Source organism: Saccopteryx leptura, chromosome 4 (assembly GCF_036850995.1).
Source record: "Saccopteryx leptura isolate mSacLep1 chromosome 4, mSacLep1_pri_phased_curated, whole genome shotgun sequence".
In the NCBI taxonomy this organism is placed as follows: Eukaryota; Metazoa; Chordata; class Mammalia; order Chiroptera; family Emballonuridae; genus Saccopteryx; species Saccopteryx leptura.
The window spans coordinates 199,019,444-199,042,675 of record NC_089506.1 but is presented as its reverse complement, the minus strand read 5'-3'; the positions used below and the strand labels follow the sequence as shown (position 1 = coordinate 199,042,675).

The following is a 23,232-nucleotide window of genomic DNA, read 5'->3' as shown; positions in this document are numbered from 1 at the left end:
TCTTATTAATTTATAAAAGGGCACTTAAGTATTATGGATACTACTAAATTATTCACCAGTTATATGTTGTTACAGGTCCCACCAAAACTATGTGTTTCAGTCCCAATCCCCAGTATCTCAGAATGTGACCTTTTTTGAAAATAAGGTCTCTGCTGATATAGTCACTTAAGATGAGGCCACAGTGGAGTACAGGCCTCTAATCCAATATGACCGGTGTCCTCGTAAAAGGGGGAACTTGGACACAGACTTGCACATGGGGTAAGACCATGTGAAGACTGGACTTATGCTGCCACAGGCCAAGGAACTACCCAGAAGCAAACAGATCCTTCCAAGCATCTTCAGAGGGAGCGTGGCCCTGCCGACACCTGACCTCAGCCAGCCAGCCTCCAGAACTACGAGACAGTGAATTTCTGTTTAAGCTACTCAGTGTGTGGTGCTTTGTCACAACAGCCCTGGCAAACAAATATACGTGTGTACAAACATATTCGCCCCTTTTGTGGGTGACCTTTTAATTTTTTCTTATACCATATTTTCTGCTGAGCGGAATGCATAATTTCACTACAGAATGCATCTAACCTTTCCCTCTCTGGTTCACATGTTATGTCCTTTCTAGAAACGCTTTGTTACACTAAAGTCATAAAGGTATTCTCTCCTTTTTACCCTTCTCAGACTTAAAGTTTGGCCTTTTCAATGTAAGTCCTTGGACTGCCTGGACTTGATTTCGGTGTATGGTGTAAGATAAAGCTGTTTTCATTTTCAAGGTCGTGACCTTTTTTTCTCCTGTCTTTCTGCCCCATGACACAGTGACTTCATTGAGGGTGGTGGTCTTATTCCTTCCGTCCCTCTCCCCAGGTTCATAACACACCCCTGCTGACAGCTGGCCAAGAGAAACATTTGTCTATGGCCTTTGTAAAAAGCTACACCTTCCAGGGAAGAGGTGAGAGAGGCTTGATCTTTTGATGTCTGAGAGTTTATGTCTAGGACTCAATGGCCATCCAAATTACATCAACCTACTTCAGACCCACTCAAGCTTCTCGAAAGAGATATTGATTCCGTCCTTGACTGGGGCTCCCATTGTGGCAGAGAAAACTGTTTAGCAGAGATTTCTCCAGAACATGCAGTGTTTCAGTCCAAACTAAAACGACAGGCATGTAGCCTTGCCTCCAGCTACCCGGTGCTCATAATGAAGGACCAAGAGTGGACAGATTATGTCAGGGTGAGTGTCCCCCCCTCCGAGTAGCAGATAGTGGACCAGGGCACTTACAGAGAAGCAGCTGGGAGAAGCTGTCAGCTAAGGGAGGGCTTTTGAGTCAGCAGGGTCCAGTCCCCAGACCCTTCTTCCCCCTGCTCGTTCCATTTCTGCATAGAAAGCCCCGTCTCTTTCTGTGTCTCACCAATCCCTACTCAATTTCAGATCCAGCCCAACTACCCAGTCACCAGGTAGTTCTAGAGCACCTCCCACACATCAGGCACAGGGCTAGAATACATTAGATGCACAATAATGATCCATTCATTGGGTGACGGTACCAGGCACATAAGGCAAAGGAGTGGACAAGACAGGCAAGGGTAAAGCAGTGCCTAAGAGTAAACGTTGTTTAATTAATTATTATGCATCACTGATAACGGGGTGACTTAATCAGCACTGTGGGTGCTGCAGGACCTGACGTTCATAGATGCAGGAGTGAGAGTCAGAGGGCCAAGGGTCAAACACACTGAACAACTGAAAAGGTCAATATGGATGAGTGAAGGGGCAAAGGTGGGTAGACTGGGGGTGCAGGGGTGCAGGGGTACAGCGGCGCAGGGCTGAGGCTGGGGAAAAGACAGGTCTGCTCATGCCTTCTTGCCAGGTAAGGAGCTTGGACTTATCCTTAGGAATAGAGAGCCACAGAAGGCTTTAGACAGCGTCACCTAATTAGATTCATCTTTAAAAGATCCCTCTGGCTGCACCTCGTTCCTCTTCTGATGATTCTAGATGTCTTTCATTCTTTTATTCATGTTGTAACTGTTCACTTTCTGCAGCGCTCATAACAACCTCTTTTAGAGGCTATTTTACTTCTCACGTACTATAACCTCTGTGGGAAAGGCATCTTCTGTGTTCTCACCCATCTCTCCTTTGTGCCCTAGTAACTGGAAGTGGCGTGGTTGGTGCGGGTTGAACTGCGTCTCCTAACAAGATATGTTGAAGAAATAACCCCTGGTATCTACAAATGTGACCTTATTTAGAAATAAAGATTTTGCAGATGTAATCAAGTTAAGATGAGTTCATACTGGAGTATGGCAGGCCCTAAATCCATCCTGACTGTGTCCTAATAAGAGGAGAGACAGAGAGAGACACAGTGAGGGAGAGGAAACACCGTGTGCCGATGGAGGCTGAGATGGAGGTGATGCATCTACAGGTCCAGGAACACCGTGAAAGGCTCCAGCACCAAAAGTTAGGAGAAAGACATGGAACAGGAATCTCCTTCACAGTCTCCAAAAGGAACATCCCTGCCGACACCTTGAATTTGGACTTCCAGCCTCCAGAACAGTGAGAGAGTAAATTCCCATGGTTTTAAGCCACCCAGTCAGTGGTGGTTTGTTATGGTGGCCCCAAGAAATACAGTGAAGATTAAGCAAAAGGACTGAGTCACAGACCATGTACAGGACCTGGGAAATAGTATTTTAAACAAGTGCCTCAGAGATACTGATAATATGGGTGTTTCAAGCTATGGAATCAGATCAGATCACTTAGAGATCTTTGATCTAGTCCACTAGAAATATCCACATGGATGCACCATGGTCATACTTAACACCCCATATCCCAAACTAAACTACTCATCACCCAACTCCCATCTCACCTGCTCCTCCCACATCATTGTCCATCGTCCCCAACGAGCTAACCCATCAATGCGGCAAACTGAGCAAGATCCAGGAGGCCTCTTCCACCCTCTTCCCTCCTGTCACTTCTTACTCCTAAGCATCCTCAACTCTAAGCCCACCCCTGACAGCAGTCCCTCTGGATACTTTGCCCCCTACAGTCAAAGGTCACCTGCCTCTGTTCTCACACACCTCAAACCAGTGGTTCTCAACAAGGTGACTGCACCCCCAGAGGACATTTGACTATATCTGCAGACATTTTCAGTTGTCCCCACTGGGGCAAGGGGTGCTACTGGCATCTAGTGGATAGAAGCCAGAGGTGCTATTGAAGATCCTACGATCCTGAGTACAGCTCCTTCCAAAAGAGAGTGATCTGGTCCCAAGATGTCGCTAGTACTGAGAGTGAAAGATCTAACTCCTCTTGAACTAATCTTGTCTAAATCCAACTCATGCACTGCCCCAGAAAGAGCAACCTAAAATGCAACTCTGACCAGGCTTCTCCCCTTTTTATCCATTAACGGTTCCTGCCCCCCCCCATAAATGCTATCCATGAGTTTCTTCACCCCCCCAGCTTCAGTTCCCCTCAATCTCATGTCATGCCATTCCTTGTATGGCCAAACTATGCGCCAGGCAAATGGAACACACCAGACCACTCAACTTCCCTCCCACTCCTGCCCCACACCCACTAGTAGGAACAGGCAACCCTCTGGTGTGCTCCCACAGGCCTCAGACTTACCTCTTAGATCTTAGAACAAATGCTACCCACAGGTTACTCATGCCACAAACAGAAGCACTATTCTGACCACAGCACTGGATGCAGAGTAGTCGATGGGATCCCCAGAAACCCTATCCCAGGGAGGTGTCAGTATAGGGCAGTGGTTCTCAAACATTTTGAAGTCGGGGTGCATTTAAAATCCTACAAATAATTGTAGGCGCACTACCTACAAATTTCTGAGAAATATGTTATAATAAGTAAGTCAAATATTAAAGAAAAAAAAATTTGCAGTCCGAGCGTGCTTTTATGGTAATTAAACAAAATAAATATGACAAAAATTAAATTTATTCTGACATTAAAAAACATTTTTGTTACATTTTTTTGAGTTATGCTTTTTAGAATTCATAAAAAAGAAGTGTTAAAAAATAAAAAACGACAAAAGAATTACACACACACACACATATTCTTAGTAAGATTTAGTAAATTTGGCAGGTCCTGGTGCAAATGTGTTAGGTCTTTTCATTCTTGTGTTTATGAGAAACATGAGCCTGATGTGTCCTAGCGATTTCTTCAATGTTTGGGCATATATTTGAAACATAAACTCTCACTTCCTCGTCAATACATTGAGGAATTCCTCTCTTTTTACTCTTAATTGTGTTGAGTGCAGAAAACCCCCACCATACATATCATCTTAACTTTACACCAAACAAAGGATGGAAGAAACTTGTCTCCAGTCGTTCTGGGGAACATAGGGGATAGTGTAAACAATCCAGCATCACAGCTTAACAGCCTTTTGCAACCTAATCAGGCAAGTGAGGTGGGGGGTTGGGCAGACTGTCAGCTTAGAGCCAATTCCCCACACCTCTGTCTCCCCAAAATCTAAATTCCAAAAACCCAAAAGGGTTTTTGGTCCCCACCAGGCAGCACATATTTCTCCGGAATACCATAGGGCGCACCTGGAAATCTTCTAGGGCGCACACTTTGAGAACCACTGGTATAGGGCATGACTTAGGACTTTGGATTCTGTGACCTTCTTTCTAAAATGTAAGCCTATGCTAGACTGATTCATGAGAAACCTCCTAACATGTCCACTAAGTAAATGAATAACCAGGGCAGAAAATATTGACCGAGTACTTCTGTATCACACATGGTGAGCATATGGTATGCATTATCTCATTCAATTCTCAAAAGAACCCTTTGAGCCTGACCAGGCGGTGGCGCAGCAGATAGAGCGTTGAACTGGGATGCAGAGGACCCAGGTTTGAGACCCCGAGGTCGCCAGCTTGAGCGCAGGCTCATCTGGTTTGAGCAAAAAGCTCACTAGCTTGGACCCAAGCTCGCTAGCTCAAGCAAAGGGTTACTCAGTCTTGCTGAAGGCCCACGGTCATGGCACACATGAGAAAGCAATCAATGAACAACTAAGGTGTTGCAACGAAAAACTGATGATTGATGCTTCTCATCTCTCTCTGTTCCTGTCTGTCCCTGTCTATCCCTCTCTCTGACTCTTTCTCTGTTCCTGAAAAAAAAGAACCCTTTGATACTGACGATGTCGATGATCATGTGGACAATGATGATGATGCTGATGTTGATGATGAAGATGTCGCTGATGTTGATGATAATGATTAAGACGGTATTGATTATGATGTTGATGATAATGAGTACGATGATGTTGACGATGAGGTTAATGATGATGATTATGATGGTGCTGCTGCTGATGGTGATGATGTTGTTGATGTTAACGATGGTGTTGATGTTGATAATGATTATCATGGCGTTAATGATTATGTTGATGATGATGATTGGATGGTGTTGATGATTAAGATGATGTTGGTGATAATAAGTATGATGATGTTGATGATGATTGTGGTGATATTGACAATGAGGTTAATGATGGTGATTATGATGGTGTTGCAGTTGCTGATGATGGTGATGATGATGATGATGATACTGATGTTGGTGATTACGATGGTGTTGATAATGATTATGATGTGTTGATTATAGTGTTAATGATTATATTGATGATGATTATGATGGTGTTGATGATGATGTTAATGATGGTGTGTATTGATGATGATGTAGATGATGGTGTTGATGTTGATGATGATCGTGTTGATAATGATGGTACTGATGTTGATGATGATGACAGTGATGATGTGGATGATGATGGTGATGATGATAATGTTGATGATAACCAATATTACTGAAACACACCACCTGTCAGGCACAGAATTCTGGGTGCTTTCCTTTATTTTTCATTTAATCTTCACTTCTGGAAGAGGGACTATTACTATCCTCATTGTAAATGAGTAAACTGAGACACTGGAAGGTTAAGGTATATGCCGACATCAAACAGCAACCAGGTAGCAGAGCCAGGGGGTGATACAATAAGAAATAAATATTTGGTCTTTGTCTTCAGTTCCTGGCACACAGCTCCTAAAACTTTTGGAATCTCTGGAGTGATAAGAGTGTCCACTGTATACTAATGACATGGCTGGAGGTTTCCAGATAGCTTCAGGATGGTGGCTGGTCACCAGAAAGACTAAGGCATGAGCAGAAGGTTGGAACTCTCAGCCCCAACCCCCACCTTCTAGGGAGGAAAGAGGAGCTGGAGGCCGAGTTCAATCATCAATGGACAATGACTTAACTAATCATGCCTACATAATAAAGTTTCCGTAAAGATTCCTAAATAACAGGGCTCAGAGAGCTTCTGAATTAATGAACAAATAAAGATGCTGGGACTGGAATGAGCCCGAAGAGAGAAGGGGGGCTCTGCACCCATCCCCCCAATACCTTCCCATATACATCTCTTCCATTTGGCTGTTCCTTAGTTGTATCCTTTATAATAAACTAATAGTAGTAGTAAGAAAAGTGCCTTGCTGAGTTCTATGAGCCATCCTGGCAAGTTACAGGACCCGAGGAAGAGGTCATGAGAAGTCCTGATTCAAAGTACAGGTAACAACTGGCATCTGAATGGAGGCAATCTTCTGGGACTGAGCCCTTTCCCCGTTGGTCTGAGCTAACTCCGGGCAGTGTTAGAACTGAAGTGAATTGCAGGATACCAGGTTAGTGTCTGGAGGAGTGGAAAATTTGTTGGCGTAGAGAAAAATCCCATTCATTTGGTGTCAGAAATTTTATGAGTAAAAACAGTTTATAGGTATGAACCTAAGGAGGCTGACTCCAGTTTGCGCACTTTTTGCTATTATGTTATTTGGCTTTTATCCTCACTTTCCATTAGTGAAAACTGAGGCTTGGAGAAGTCAACTAACTTTCCTGTGGTCACACAGTGAGTGTCCCTGTGACAATACTACCATTCTGCCTAAGTGCTCGGTAAATATTTACTGAACGGATGATGGCTTAAGTGGTCAAGTCAGGATTTGAACTGGGGTCTGTATGGCTTCAAAGCCCACCCTGTTACCTAGTCCAGGGACTGGCATGTGGTAATAGTCTAATATATCAACTGATTAAAAAGAAAAGGGAGAAAAGCACAGGGCATCCCTTGTAGCTACTTTTTTTCTATCCGTTGCCCTTAGAAGCCCTCCTTGTTATGAAAACCTGCACTTTCTGTCTATTTATAATCCCTGCCCCCTTCTTCTGGTATCAGAACCTCTTTAGAGTGGTTTGGGCAGGGCTAACCCTGGGCACTGGACCCTGCCTGGCTGGAGTACCCCTTCCTCTTTCTGGCCAGGTGATTGGCTCAGAAATAGCCATGTGACCAAGCCAGCTAATTAGAGTCCTCTCCCATGGACGGTATGGGAGGCCAAATTCTAAGATGACCTCCAAGACTGGAGCCCTATGTACTCACTTACATTGAATAACTGCCCAAGGTCACACCACTGAAGTGGTTGGGCCACTGTGGCTTGAGAATTATGGGACTGCAAGACCATATTCTTGACCTCCATAGGCATCACTGTATACACATGCCAGGTTCTGTGCTTTGAGCCTTATGTGAACTAGCCCTCTGACTGCCCAGAAAAACCCTCTGAAGTAAGTACTACCATGATCAGTGGTGTGCTGGTCAATGCTGAACTCTCCCAGGAGCGGTGTGTGGGGGGGCCTCTGATTTGTAGCATTTGCCAGTTTCATACACAGTGGTGGATTTCAAGCTAGCAACATAAACTCAGCAGCTTGAAAAATACCAGAAAACTTAATGGGCTCAAGCTACTCTAGCACACAATCCCCAATTTTTTATTTATTTATTTATTTTTTACAGAGACAGAGAGAGAGTCAGAGAGAGGGATAGATAGGGACAGACAGACAGAAACGGAGAGAGATGAGAAGCATCAATCATCAGTTTTTCGTTGTGACACCTTAGTTGTTCATTGATTGCTTTCTCATATGTGCCTTGACCGCGGGCCTTCAGCAGACCGAGTAACCCCTTGCTGGAGCCAGCGACCTTGGGTCCAAGCTGGTGAGCTTTGCTCAAACCAGATGAGCCCGCACTCAAGCTGGCAACCTTGGGGTCTCGAACCTGGGTCCTCCACATCCCAGTCCAAGCTCTATCCACTGTGCCACCGCCTGGTCAGGCCACAATCCCCAATTCATAGAGGAAGAAACCGAGGCTTAGAGATGATAAGCTAACTCTCCTAGGCCCACACCTCTAGAGGGTGACAAAGCTGGGACTTGAACCGAGGTCCGTATAACTCCAGGGTCTGTGCTCTTAGCCACAACAAATCCCTCCCCTTGGGTGGGGGGAAAGCTGTGTGGCACAGTGGCAAGACCTCCTGCCTGAAAGTCAGGTAGCCTAACGCTAGTCTTATTTCTGTCACTGAAAGTTGTGTGGCCTTGGACAAGTCACTCAACCTCTCTGTGTTGCAGTTTTCTCCTCTATAAAATAGGGTTGGTCCAAACCATCTATGGTTCCCCTTCTAGTACACATTATCACTAAAAATCAAAAGCTCATGTTGAGGACTGAATGGTAAACTCCATTTCCATTTCAGGAGAAGGACAAGAAGGACCACATGATGAAAAGTTCTAGCTAATGCTACCATTTCAGGTTCTGGCCTGGGCTGCACAGTGTTGCTATTCACCAGAATTTGGGGGAAAAAAAAAACACTTTAACGCAGAGCCAGAGGTGAGGATTCTGCCAAGAGGGCCAAGGCTGACAGCAGCTCAGGGCAAGTTAAAAAGAGAATCTCATTAAAAAGAAGCTGACGTTTAGCCCTGGCCAGGTGGCTTAGTTGGTTAGAGCATCATCCCAGTACACCAAGATTACAGGTTTAATTCCCAGTCTGGGCACATACAAGAATCAACCGATGGATGCGTAAATAAGTAGAACAACAAATCGATGTTTCTGTTTTGCTCACTTGCTAAAATCAATCAATAAAAATAAATAAATAGCCTGACCAGGCGGTGGTGCAGTGGATAGAGCGTCGGACTGGGATGCAGAAGACCCAGGGTCGAGACCCCAAGGTCGCCAGCTTGAGCAAGGGCTCATCTGGTTTGAGCAAAAGCTCACCAGCTTGAGCCCAAGGTCACTGGCTCAAGCAAGGGGTTACTCGGTCTGCTGAAGGCCCGCGGTCAAGGCACGTATGAGAAAGCAATCAATGAACAACTAAGGTGTTGCAATGCGCAACGAAAAACTAATGATTGATGCTTCTCATTTCTCTGTTCCTGTCTGTCTGTCCCTGTCTATCCCTCTCTCTGACTCTCTCTCTGTCTTTGTAAAAATAAATAAATAAACAAATAAATAAATAAAAATAAAAAACTTGATGTTTGCCTTGTCAAGGGCCTTACCTATTATTGTATCAGAGGGTGAATGATCTCAAAATACAAAACACAGCCAGGAAGGGTCACGGGCATGAGTCACTCCAGGCCGTGTCCAGGTACTAGGCCCAATTTAGCACTTAACTCTGGGCACCTAGAATCATCTACAATCTTTCCTTTCAAAAAAGTCCTGAACTCCTTCTATCTTAATCTGCTTGGGGTATGGCTATATGATCAAAGTAGCCTATATTGAAAGGCAAACAGAATTCTAAGGCCGATGTCTAAATCTTAATTGTGCCCAGATTCGCCTTCCTCTTTCTGGTGTCCTCCTTCCTCGGTTCCCTCCCCAGCCCCCGGCCTCCTCAAGTGGCCTCAGTGCCCGGTCACCACTTAGCAGTGTATTATCACACACCAGCTGCTTTGCCCATCTGACCCTGGTTTATCAAGAGGCGATGTCGTGGAGCCCAGCGGGCGAGGGCACAGCCTCTGCAGCCAGACAGCCTGGATTCAAATCCCAGTTCTGTGGCCTTGCACGTGTTCCTTTATGCATGCCTCAGTTTCCCCATGGATAAAATGGGATGATGACAGTGAATACAACATCATCATCCTAACCATCACGCCTGTCACAGTCAGTGTTATGTAAGAGTCAGCTGTCATTATTGTTTTCTTCACATACCCCCAACTCCCCAGGCAGTGAGCATTATTGCCCCTAATTTACAAGTAAGAAGTTGGACCCAAGTGCATGCAGCTGGTAAATGGTGAAGCTGGGATCTTAACCAGGTCAGTGTAACTCAAAAGCTAATACTTTATATGTAATGACATTTATTCAATTCAAAACCCATCTATCAAGTTCCTTGCCAAAGGCCCTGAGAATAAATAATGAAGAAAGCTGATAATACGGAGGGTCTGGCCAAGCCTTTAGCCGTGTGTTGACAAAATGCAGAGGCGAAGTTTTCCAGCTGAACCCAGCACTGGCTTGCCTGGGCCCAAAGCTGGGGACAAGGGAGAAAGACCAGGAGCCAGCAACAACTCGGACAGCCCTCTGGAATTTTTGGAGGGACAGTATTCACACCACCCTCATTCCCCGCCTTTGTAAGCAGAAGGGGAGGCACTGGCCGAGTGAGCGGGCAGAAGTGGGGATGGACCCTGCCCACCAGGCAAAAGCGGACAGGGCAGGCTGCCGAGTCACCGACATAGATCAGATGCTTCTGCAGGAAGGGGAGACGGGAGCTTTTTTCTCGATGGCCATCAGCTGCGCCAGGGCTCTTGCTCATCTGCTTAGCACCTTCCTGACCCGGGGGCAGGAAAATGGAGAGAAGTGGCCAACAGAGAGGAGGGGGAGCAAGGCAGACCCTGCACGTGGAGCCTTCCTGCCCCGACCACGAGCTGCCTACTGCCAGCCCTGAGTCCCTGGCTAAAGCCTCCTGGAGGCATCTTACAACCTGAGTCTGCTGAGAGCTGGTGCTAAACCCTCCGGCGCCCTCACCCCTCGGGCGGGCTACACTGAGTACCCTGGAGAATGCCCATCCAGCTGCCCACAGTGGTAGCTTGCCTGGTAACATGTCTTTTTTTTTTGTATTTTTCTGAAGCTAGAAACGGGGAGAGACAGTCAGACAGACTCCTGCATGTGCCCGACCGGGATCCACCCGGCACGCCCACCAGGGGCCATGCTCTGCCCACCAGGGGGCGATGCTCTGCCCCTCCGGGGCGTCGCTCTGCCGTGATCAGAGCCACTCTAGCGCCTGGGGCAGAGGCCAAGGAGCCATCCCCAGTGCCTGGGCCATCTTTGCTCCAATGGAGCCTCGGCTGTGGAAGGGGAAGAGAGAGACAGAGAGGAAGGAGAGGGGGAGGGGTGGAGAAGCAGATGGGCGCTTCTCCTGTGTGCCCTGGCCGGAATCGAACCTGGGACTTCTGCACGCCAGGCCGACGCTCTACCACTGAGCCAACCGGCCAGGGCCAACATGTCTTTTGTTATAGGTCTCTTTCCTCCCCCCCATCCTTTCTGGGCATCAGCCCCGCCCCCCCAAATAAAATACTTGCCCTCAAATCTTGGCTTCACTTCCTAAGCCACAAGGCCCTGAATTCTAAGCACCAAGGTCTAACAGGCATTCCTCCAGACTGAGCAAACCTTGGGGTAAAGCAAGTTTCCGACACATCAACACCCAGCGTTCTGGTGTGCATATATCACTTTTGACTAAACACATTTTCTTCTTCTGGGCTCAAATCAAACATTCCTCCTCAGTGAGGAATCTGGCTTGGTAATAAAAGATACTATACCCCCATGTGACTCAGAATTATCCCCAAAGAACTGCAAAGAGCATTTAGCCTGAGTCTCCTTCCCCGAATGGCTCCATCAAACAACCCTGACGGCAGCCTCCGCTGGGCACTCGGCGGGCACTCGGCAGCCACCCGGCTCACTCAGCCAGCACAACGGCCCCCCAGGGAGTGGAGAGCCATCTTTCACACCCACCAGTCCTGCTCAAACAGCCAAACCCTTCCCTTCTGCCTTCCCCGGCCACCCGGTGTTTCTCAGAATGAGGTCCACAGTTCACCTGCATCAGCCTCTCCCAGCACATTCACCAAAGTGCAGATTCCCCCAAGATTTAGGAAATTGGAATCTGCGAAGCTGGGGTCTGGGAAGCCCCATGATCACAGCTCCTGGGTCATCCTGATGCTTGTGAAAGCCACAGAACAAGAGACTGATAGAAGTCCAGTCTGTCTGATAGCCCGTTTACTGTGCCCCTGAAGCTTGAGGTCAATGTTGAAGGGCTGGTCTGGGCGTCAAAGGCTCTGCCTTCAAAACTGCCAACCTGGTCACCGGTCCGCCTGTACCTGACACTCGGGTCCAGGCCGTCCCACCTCCCCGCTAGAAAACCGCAGCAAATGACTCCTAACTGGTGCCTCTCCTTCTTTCTCTCTTTTGTTCCCCAACAGTTCATTATGAACATTGTCAAATACAGGAAAGCTGAAAGAACTGTAAGGGAAGCCCTTTATATACATCACCAAGGTTCTACAATAAACAATTCATATTAATAATCCTAAAATATTTTTAAAATATGCTGTATTGGCTTTGTCGCATAGCCAGTGATCTTTGAATACATTTCAAAGTAACTTGCAAACACAGTGTACTTACCCCTAAACACTTTCACAGGCATGTCATGAACCAGAGGTTAACATTTGTTCATGGCTTTTTTTTTCAGATAAGATTTATATCCAATGAGATGTACAAACCTTAAGTGTACTAGATGAGTTTGACAAATGTGTACACCTGTATATCCCAAAGCTCTAGCAAGATGTAGAATAGTGCTATTAGTCCACAAATATCCCTCTTGTCCCTTCCCAATCAATCCCCTTCCTCACTCCCCAGTCACAACCACTGTTCTGGTTTTTCTCACTATGGATTAGTTTCATCAATTCTCAAACTTCAGCCTGACCAGGCGTGGTGCAGTGGATAGAATGTCGGACTGGGATGCAGAGGACCCAGGTTTGAAACCCCGAGGTCGCCGGCCTGAACTCGGGCTCATCTGGCTTGAGTGCAGGGTCACTGGCTTAAGTGTGGGATCATAGACATGACCCCGTGGTCACTCACTTGAGCCCAAAGGTTGCTGGCTTGAGCCCAAGGTCGCTGGCTTGAAGCCCAAGGTCGCTGGCTTGAGCCCAAGGTCGCTGGCTCAAGCAAGAGGTCACTTGCTCTGCTGAGCCCCCTGACCCCCATCAAGGCACACATGAGAGAAAGCAATCAATGAACAACTGAGGAGCCTCAACAAAGAACTGATGTTTCTCATCTCTCCTTTCCTGTCTATCTGTCCCTATCTGTCCCTCTCTCTGACTCTGTCTCTGTCAAAAAATAAAATAAAATTCTCAAACTTCATATAATTGCAATCACATATGTGTGCTCTCTTGGGGCTGGCTTCTATTAGCATAATGTTTGTGACATTCATCTATGCTGTTGTATGGATCAGTACTGTGTTCCTTCTCAGTGCCGAATAATGTTCCATTATAATGAGTAAACCATTGTGTGTTACCCTTTAACCTGTTGATGGGCACCTGGCAACTCCTAGTTTGGGGCTATTATGTGTAAAGTTGCTGGGAATATTCATGTACAAGTTTTTGTGCAGACATAACATTTTCATTTCTCTTAAATAAATACCTTTTTTAGATCATGGGGTAGATAAATGTTTAGTTTTACAGGAAACTATTAGAAGTTCCTATGTGGTTATACCGCATTATACTCCCACAGCATGGAGTTCCAGTTGCTCCGCATCCTCACCAACATTTGGTATTGTCGGTCCTTGTAACTTTAGACACTCTGCGCGTTGAGTGTGTGGTGAAATCTCACTGGAGTTGTGATCTGCATTTCCCTGACGGCTAATGATGTTGGGCACCTTCCCACGTGTTTATGGACAATTTGTATGTGTCTTCATTTGGGAAGCCTCAGTTCAAAACTGATGCCCATTTTTAAATTGGGTGTGTCTTTTATTTTTGAGTTTTAGGAATTCTTTATCTGTTTTAGATATAAATACCTTGTCTGTCAGTGTGTCCCTCAATGATTTCTCTCCAGGGCACCCCTCCTGTTCACAACTTTCCAGGGCTTCCCATCATACCTAGGAGTAAAATCCAAGTCTTTACCTCAGCCTCCAAGATCGACAGGAAGTAACCTTATATACCAATTCAACCTCATCTCCAACTGCTTTCCCCCTTACTCACTCTACTCCAACTGTCAACAGGCCACGCCAGCTCCTGCCTCAGGGCCTTTGCACCTCCTATACTCACGGTTTGGAATGCTCTTCCCCTAGATATCCTCCAGGCTTACTGCCTCATTCCACCCAGCTGTCTGGATGTCTTAAATTGTCATCTCCTCACCGATCTAAAGAGCTTCCTCACTCTCACCACCTAGCCAACCCTCTCCAGCCCCTTATCCTGCTTTATTTTTCCTCCTGGCATAGACAATGCTAACACAGCATTATTTGTTAACGCATGTTTGCTGCATATCTCCCTCTACTAGAATGTAAGCTCCATGAGGGCAGGGAGCTTTGTTTTGTTTGCTGCAGAGAACCAGTCTAATGTCTTGGTTATGGGGCATCATTTTTTAAGCCAAAGAGCCTCAGTACTACCACTTAGTACATGGACAAGTTACTTAGCTTCTCTGTCCAGTTGCCTCCTTTGTAAATGGGTCCTCAAGAAGATAAACGGGTTAGCACACGTATATCGTTTAGAACAATGCTTGGCTCATAGAAGATACTCACTAATGTATGACCGTATTACATTAGTAATATGGCCTTGGGGCTACTAAGGATAAGCATTTAACAAATATTTACTGACTAAATAAATTACTATTTTTATATGTACCGTATTTTTATTGTATATTTACTGTGTTACAATATACTTATTATTATCCCCAATTAAAGGGACTTCCAATTCTAGAAGCTACTCCCTCCAGAGAAGATTTTTGTGTCTCTACAGATGCAAGGAAGGGAGGCAGTGGGTACATGTCTCCATCTGACGTAAGCAAACCAAGGCCCACGAGGGCACATGACTCCAGTCACAGCTGAACTAGTGAAGGTTCTGGCAAATGAACTCTGGTCCTTCCGAATGCTCTGTAAGGTTCCTGCCTGTCCACGGGGCATCTAATTTCTTGATCTCCCTTGCCCTTCCTTCCCAAATCCACGATCTCAATAGAACATGGGCTGCCTTCATCCTGGATATTTTTCTGGTTCAAAGAGAGTTAACTGAAGAAGTATCTATATACCCATGTTCACAGCAGCACTATTCACAATAAACAAAAGGTGGAAACAACCCTAGTGTCCATCAGTGGATGAACGAATGGACAAACAAAACGTGGTCCATACATACAAGGGGATATTATTCAGCCTTCGAAAGGAAGGCAATCCTGCCACCTGCTACAAAATGCATGAACCTTGAGGACATTATACTAAGTGAAATAAGCCTGTTAGTAAAAAGACAAATACTGTCTGATCCCACTTATATGAGGTACCTAGAGGTGTCAAATTCACAGAGACACAAAATAGAATGGTGGGTACCAGGGGCTGGGGAGCTAGTGTTTAAGGGGGAAAGAGGTTCAGTTTTGCGAGATGAAAGAAGTCCTGGAGATGGATGGTGGTGAAGGTTGTACAACAATGTGAATGTACTTAATGCCACTGAACTATACACTTAAACATTAGTAATATGGTAAATGTTATATGTATTTTACCACAATTATTAATACTTTTTTACCCTGACCAGGTGGTGGCTCAGTGGATAGACTGTCAACCTGGGACTTTGAGGACCCAGGTTCAAAGCCCCAAGGTCGCTGGCTTGAGTGCGGGCTCATCTGGCTTGAGAGCAGGCTCACCAGCTTCCGTGTAGGGGTGCTGGCTTGAGTGTGGGATCACAGACATGACCCCATGGTTGCTGGCTTGAGCCCAAAGGTCACTGGCTTGGAGCCCAAGGTCACTGGCTTGAGCAAGGGGTCACTGGCTCAGTTATAGCCCCCTGGTCGAGGCACATATGAAAAAGTAATCAATGAACAACTAAAGGGGCTGCAACTACGAGTTGATGCTTCTCATCTCTCTCCCTTCCTGTTGTCTGTCTGTCTCTCCTTCTCTCTCTCTCTCTTGAAAAAACAATAATAATTTATAAAAAGAGTTACACCTACATGGATCTCACCTCTAAACAGCCACAGCATCAATTCACTTCAGTCCACTTAGGTGAGCAGAGTCTCTCTTAGCAACAGTGTGATCTGACACCTACGTCAATCACACCACATGCTCCATATTTCTGTCTTTACTCCCATCATCTTTTAACCAAGCTTTATCAACGAGACCAAAAAATATACAGTAGCTCCATTAGCTGCTAATTTTTTGAATGCCAAGATCAAAGGCACAGTGTTCAAAGGCACAGGACGTCTGGGACATTCTACCATGAGCCAGAGGATGCCTATATGCGGGCCCTACCACGGGTTCTCCAAAGCAGAGAATTAGAAATAGACCCTAAGAGTTCCTCTGACCCCGTGCACCACGAAGTCAGGCTGAAAACAGGAAAGTGCAGTCTGGCTTCCAGCCCGCGACCCAACTGCACCTTCCCCTCCCATTCAACTGACAACCAAGTGCCTGGTGAAGGCAGACGCTGGCCTCCAACCACGGTCAACAGCGGCCTCAGCGCACCGCGGGCTGGGGGGCTCTGTCTTCTGTCTCCACTGCCCGGTTACTGTGAAGGCAGACGCTGGCCTCCAACCACGGTCAACAGCGGCCTCAGCGCACCGCGGGCTGGGGGGCCCTGTCTTCTGTCTCCACTGCCCGGTTACTGTGAAGGCAGACGCTGGCCTCCAACCACGGTCAACAGCGGCCTCAGCGCACCGCGGGCTGGGGGGCCCTGTCTTCTGTCTCCACTGCCCGGTTACTGTGAAGGCAGACGCTGGCCTCCAACCACGGTCAACAGCGGCCTCAGCGCACCGCGGGCTGGGGGGCTCTGTCTTCTGTCTCCACTGCCCGGTTACTGTGAAGGCAGACGCTGGCCTCCAACCACGGTCAACAGCGGCCTCAGCGCACCGCAGGCTGGGGGGCCCTGTCTTCTGTCTCCACTGCCCGGTTACTGTGTTTGATGTGCGTTTTTGTGCAGAATCAGTATCTCCTTTTCCACATAAAGAATGAAGAGCAAAGCAGTTCTTTGGATATCTGCTCTCATGCCCTCCATCCTTGGCTCTCCCCCCAAACTGTCTCTCCCTGAAAAGCCCTCTGCAGCCTTCAGGGACCAGCCCCGCTGTCACCCTGCCCGTCTGGCAGATCCTGCTGCTGTCCCCCAACCTCCCTTGTCCCATTCTCCCAACGCAGGATGCCTCACTCTACTCAGCACTGCCTCTGGTTGCCTCATCTCTGTGGCGGGGCCTGTCCTGTGCTTTGCAGGATGCGTGGCGGCGTCCCTAGTCTCCCTCCACCCCCTAGCACCTCCCTGCCACCAAACCCAAAATGTCTCCCAGCACTGCCAACTGTCTGAGGCACCAAAGTGCCCCTGGCTCAGAACCACCGTTCACAGCAGAGAGCTTTAAGTAGCCCGTGCTGAAAGTCAGATGTCCAGTCTGGCTCACCACCTGTGACTGACTCTCCTGTCTGACGGAGGAACAACACTGCAGTGTACCCGGGGCCCTGGGGCCCCGAGTCCCCTCCCCAGCACTGATCAGGCTAAGGCTGGGCCCTACCTGACACCATGCCCTCACCTGGCTGTCACCCTTTACCTAATCTGCTTCAGTCCCTCCCCTGAGGGTTTTCTCCTGCATCTTGTTTTGGTTGAATTGTAACCCCCTCCCCCCCCCCTCAGAAAAGATAGATTGATATCCGAATGCCCAGTACTTCAGAATGTGACTGTATTTGGAAAAAGATGTGATTATTTAAGATGAGGTTATACTGGAGCAGGGTGGGCCCCTGTCCCAACAACACTTGGTGCCCTTATAAAAAGAGGAGACACAGACACACACAGAGAACACAGGCGACGACAGAGGAAGAGATCGCGGTGATGCAGCTTCAAGCCGAGAAACACCACGTTGTGCCAGCCACCACCAGAAGCCAGAGAGGGGCAGGAAGGACCCTTACAGGTGTCAGGGAGCAAGGCCCTGCCAACACCTTGATCCTCGACTCCTCGCCCCCGGACTACGAGACAATGAACTTCTGAGGTTCAAGCCACCCAGGTTGTGGTGCTTTGTCCCAGCAGCCCCAGGAAACCAGTCCACACCCACACTCCCAGCTCCAGCTCTGCTTCCAGGAAACCTGACCACAGACAACTAACCGGCCCTCGCACGCAGGGAGCGTCAGTGCCAGAGCACGAGTTAGACGGGAGACAGGAGTCCTCTGGCCCTCAGTTTCCATGGGCCTTTCTTTGTGTGAGAAGGAAGGAAGGGAAGAGGGAAGGAAGGGAGGAAGAAAAAAGGGAAAAAAGAAAGAAAGGAAGGGACAGAAGGAGACGAAGGGGTGAGAGGGGGAAGGAGGGAGAAGGAAAATAAGAAATTCACTTTGGGGAAGCCTTTCTTCCTTCCATCCTTCATTCACTCAACAACTATCCCTGCGCATACCACATGCCAGGCTCTGTTCTAGGTGTCGGGGAACAAAGGAAACAACATCCCTGCCCTTGTGGGGTTTACCTACGAGCATGGAAGACAGACCCTGACAGGTGCAGGGGTCTCCAAACTTTTTACACAGGGGCCAGTTCACTGTCCCTCAGACCATTGGAGGGCTGCCAAATACAGTGCTCCTCTCACTGACCACCAATGAAAGAGGTGCCCCTTCCAGAAGTGCAGTGGGGGCTGGATAAATGGCCTCAGGGGGCTGCATTGCGGCCCGCGGGCCGTAGTTTGGGGACGCCTGGAAGGTATGACAACAAATGCCATGGAGAAAAATAAAGCGGGAGAAGGGGACATGGGTACCCACGCTGGAGGCACGTACACAGGGCGAGGCAGCGGCGTGGGCTCTGGCGTCGGCCACGGACGCTCCCGGGGTCCAGCCGGCTGTGGCCTCCGCTCAGTGGGCCGCTTTCTCTTTTCTGCCCCAGCCCTTCTGTGAGGTTTGGGGAGCCCGCCCGGCCAGCGCACCAGGGCAGAGCCCACCCCAACTTTGTTGCCAGAATGGAGACTTTGAGAACCACCACTGCCAACTGATGTTCCCACCTTGCGCCCTTCCCCTTAGTCCTCCCTCCGGCCTCCCGGGATCAGCGCCTGAACACACCCACGCCCAGGTCCTCGCGTGGCCTCAGCATTCGGGAGAACCAAAGGAGGGCAGAAGGCTCTGCTGAAAAGGTGCGATTTCAGTACCTCTGATGTGAAGCATGCAGCGTGGCCATAAAGACGGCATTTTGTTGAGAGGGTCTCCCTCCCTCAACTGTAACTTTCTCGACAGTTGAAAACCCAGTGACACCAACCACTGAGGAGGATGCACGGAAAGCATGCAGCATAGCCTGACCACGTGACGAGAAGGAGGATTTGGGATGACAGCACTGTCACCACCTTGCCCACTGTCTCCTGGCCACAGCTACGGCAGTGCACACGGACTGTGTCTAGCTGACAGCAAATGCAGTTCTTTGTGCCTCCATGGATGTCAAAGGTCTCTTTATCTGACTGTGTTACAGGCCAGGACTGCCAGGGAATAAGACTCCCATGTCCCCCAACAGCTGATAGTGGCCGGAGTGTGAAACCCCAGGTTCGCCGCCCCTCAGCTGGAAAGACACTTAGGCATGTGTCTGACCCTGGCTCCCAGTTTTTCCAGCAGGTTTCAACTCCAGTCACCCACCGTGGTAGCAGCCCTGAAATGCATCCTTTATGTGACCTTCCCACTTCCTCCTGGTGTTGCCTCTGGTGTCACATCCCTAAAGAATGACTTCCCTGGCCTCGGGGTCTTCTCAGGGAATCCAAACTAAGAGGTGGTGAAATCTCCTATTTCTGAAGATGTGCCCCGACCCATCCACTCTGACAGTGGGGCAGCCCCTCCAGTCCTCATGTGTAAAATCTGTGCCCCAGTGTGGCACTGGGTCATTAAATCCCTGGGCAGCCGGGCTCAGCTTTGAGAAGCACCATGGTGTGTTTGATGCAACATAACCCCGCCCACATCATACAGGACTGTTGTCTGCAGCACAGATGGGCTAGCCTGGCCTCTGCTGGCTGGTCTTCTCCTTCCCTTGGGCTCCCACATCCTGCACCCACAGTGGGTGCACTGTCCCCCTTCAGCCCACAGAATGCCCAAGGGAGGGAGGGACTCTAACAGCCACTGGGACAAAGCCTGGCCCATGGGTGGCTTCTCAAGCAGCTGACTGCATTACCTGAGCTGAAATCTCACAATTCGCCTGGAAAACATCCATCTGTCATCCTGTTCTTCAGCTCTCATTTTATTTTTCCCAAATCATTTCTGAAAGTCAAGATGACTGATAGCTTTATACCCAGGACAATCATTCTCCTTATTAAATAACCTAACATCAATGATGGAAGAGTTCCCAGGGTGATGGTAGTTACATGAACCTATATATGTGATACAATTTCATATTGGTATACCCGCCCACACACACACAAAGAGCAGTGGGCATGAAAACTGAGTAAGATCTATAGTTTAGCCTCCTACATCAATTTCTCAGTGTTGCTAATATATTCTGGCTGTGTAAGGTCTGTCGCGGGAATTGCTGGAAGAAAGGTACATGGAGAGACTCTTTTCTGTGACTGCAACTTCCTGTAAGTAGAAATTATTTCAAAATAAAAAGTCTTAAAAATACATTACAATTTTTTAATAATAAAATAAAAGTCCTCATTAAGAAAAAAAATGGCGCCTAACCAGGCGGTGGCGCAATGGATCGAGCATCAGACTGGGACATGGAGGACCCAGGTTCGAGACCCCGAGGTCGCTGGCTTGAGCCCGGGGTTGCTAGCTTGAGTATGGGATAATAGACATGACCCCATGGTCACTGGCTTGAGCCCAAAGGTCTCTGGCTTGAGTCCAAGGTTGCTGGCTTGAGCAAGGGGTCACTCGGTCTGCTGTAGCCCCCTGGGTGAAGGCACATATGAGAAAGCAATCAATGAGCAACTAAGGAGACTAAGGAGCTGCAACGAAGAATTGATGCTTCTTCTCATCTCTCTCCCTTCCTGTCTGTCCCTCTCTCTGTCTCTGTTACAAAAAAACGAATACAAAAACAAAAACTCCCATAAGACACCACGAACTCCCCCCCCCCCTTACCTGGGAACTGGGAATCAGCGCCTTCCACCAGTGCCCGCCTTTCACCAGGTCAACCTCGCACAGAGGCACGGACACCTTCCCAATAACACAGTGGCGTGAGAACTTATCGAAATCCACCACGGTGAGGAGCAGGGTCCTCCTCTGTGCTTCTAGGAAGGGGATCTCGAAGGTGTAGCGCTCCTCAAACACGGGCTTCTGGGTCTTGCGTTTGACCCCCGTCTGCTTAGAGTTCTTCTGGTCTGGCAGGAGGCAGATCTTGACATAGGGGTTTGAGTGCGCCATGTCCTGTCGCGAGCCGTCGTGGGCGATGGGGGGCGGCAGGTCCCGGGCCTCAATCACCCGCACCGTCAGGTGGTTGTGCAGCAGGTCGTACTGGGTGCTGAAGTGCAGCATGCCCAGCTGGTACTTGGACAGGATCTCCTCGTCCGTCAGAAAGTCCACATCATCGCTGTTGCAGTCGAGGGAGTACAGCCGAGGCTCGAACTTTCGGAAATAGTCGTCAGGGGTGTAGGTCCGTCTGAGCACCGAGGGCTGGATGGGCTCCTTCTTGGCGCCGAGGACACCAAACTCGATGGGTTTAATATCGATGAGTGGGGAGCTAGGTCGTCTGGACTCAAGACCTAAAGAGCCACCAGAAATAACAGTGAACACCTCCACATAGGGGGCGGGCCGTGGGCCACCTCATGGGATGGGCAACATTCTCCAGATTCTCACAGCGTCCACTCTGCTTCATAATGCTCTTTGCCATGTGCTCTCCGTGCGGGAAAGCCTCTTATTTATTCTCTGAGAGGCAGCATGTTCCAAATGCATTGCATATATCAAGTCATCCCATCTTCACAAGATAATAGCTAATGCCTATTTCAACCCCCGGGGCCATTTTACAGATGAGGAAACAGAAACTTGAAGTAACTTGTCAAAAGTCACCAACTATTCAAAGGAGGAGTCAGGGGTCAAGCCTGGCCTGCATGGCCCTGAGACTCGACTCTAACCATTACCCTACACTGCCTCTGCTTTCAGAGCGGACTCTGAGGCCAGAGTGCTTGGGTCCACTTCCAACTTGGCTACTCAGTAGTAATGAGCCATGTGACTCTGGGCACATTTCTTAGACTCTGGGACTCAGTTTTCCCATCTCTGAAATGGAGCCAATAATGGCACTTATCTTAAAGTACCTATTGTACTTCTTCAAGGATCCTATTCAAGGAGTTCTTGTGCTTCACCCTCCTTCCTCCTCCCCACCCAAATCATGCATGCCATTTGGTCAAACACACACATTATATATCAGAGGGGACAAACTAGGGGGCCTGTGGGCCAAATTTGACCCATAGACACATTTTATTTGGGTTTAAAAGTAAGAAAGTGTCATATGAAAACCCAGATTGCCAGTTTCTCCTTAGAAAATTCAGGCAACACTGGGCCCACAATCCCAGACGGCTACAGCAGAGTAGCAGCTGCCGCTTTCAACAGGGCATTAGCTTCCCAAACAGCCACAGTCCCCACCCTGCCCTCGTACCTCTCAAGGCTGAGAGTCAGTTGCCATTGGTCACTACATTAGGGTGATATTTACCTCTAACCAGCCCTCTGTACTTGGTTACTGACACAATCCACCTGGACCCTGGAGTCACTAGAATTTGCAAGCTTTGCTATATGAGACGGTAACACTCACCTTTTGGGGTCTGAAATGACATATGCTCAATGTCAATCAATCGAGCCAATTCAATGAGACGTGACTAGTAAAAACAAAAATCGAAGTGATCGCCTCTGACTGAGCTCGGCAGAAATCAGGTGCACTTCTGTCACACTGTCCCGATCTCTCTGTCATCCTGTCTCCTGGACTGTCATCCTGCTCTGCCCCCTTCCTGGGGGCAGCCTTTTCCTTCACATCTTTCCTTGGGGGGTGCTGCTGAGTGTCTGGGAGAACCAGCTTTCCCCCTGTCCCGGGGACCCAGCTAATGGGACTTTAATTCACGGACTCTGCAGCACAGGCCTGCTCGAGCCAGGACCCCCAGCCACAGCAGAGGTGCTTACTTGAAATCCTCCGGGTCAGGCTGTACGTAGACCTCGATGTGTCTGAGGACGAGCATCTCCGATCTGGGGAGTTGGTTCGTGGGGTCAGCGGGACGTCACTGGCTGTGTGGACAGAGTCCCCGTCCTTGTCACTGCTCCGGCTGGCCATTCTATGGGAGGGAAGAGGTCTCAGTGGTTGTCAAAGAATCCCCAGGAGCTGGCTGGCATCTCTGTCCCTTGGAGAATAGGCCCATG

General features: G+C 48.4%; 1 protein-coding gene across 6 annotated transcripts in view; it reads right to left on the bottom strand.

Annotated features, from left to right (window-relative positions):
* Positions 1-23,232, bottom strand: part of SYT17 (synaptotagmin 17) — a 78,919-nt gene that overhangs the window by 41,527 nt on the left and 14,160 nt on the right. For all 6 annotated transcript variants that reach the window (XM_066382529.1, XM_066382531.1, XM_066382528.1 and 3 more), the window contains 2 exons: positions 22,999-23,147; positions 20,974-21,593 (listed from right to left, as the gene is read on the bottom strand). In XM_066382529.1, coding sequence (XP_066238626.1) covers positions 20,974-21,593; positions 22,999-23,146 — 768 coding nt within the window. In that variant the 5' untranslated portion in view covers position 23,147. The remainder of the gene's footprint in view (positions 1-20,973; positions 21,594-22,998; positions 23,148-23,232) is intronic.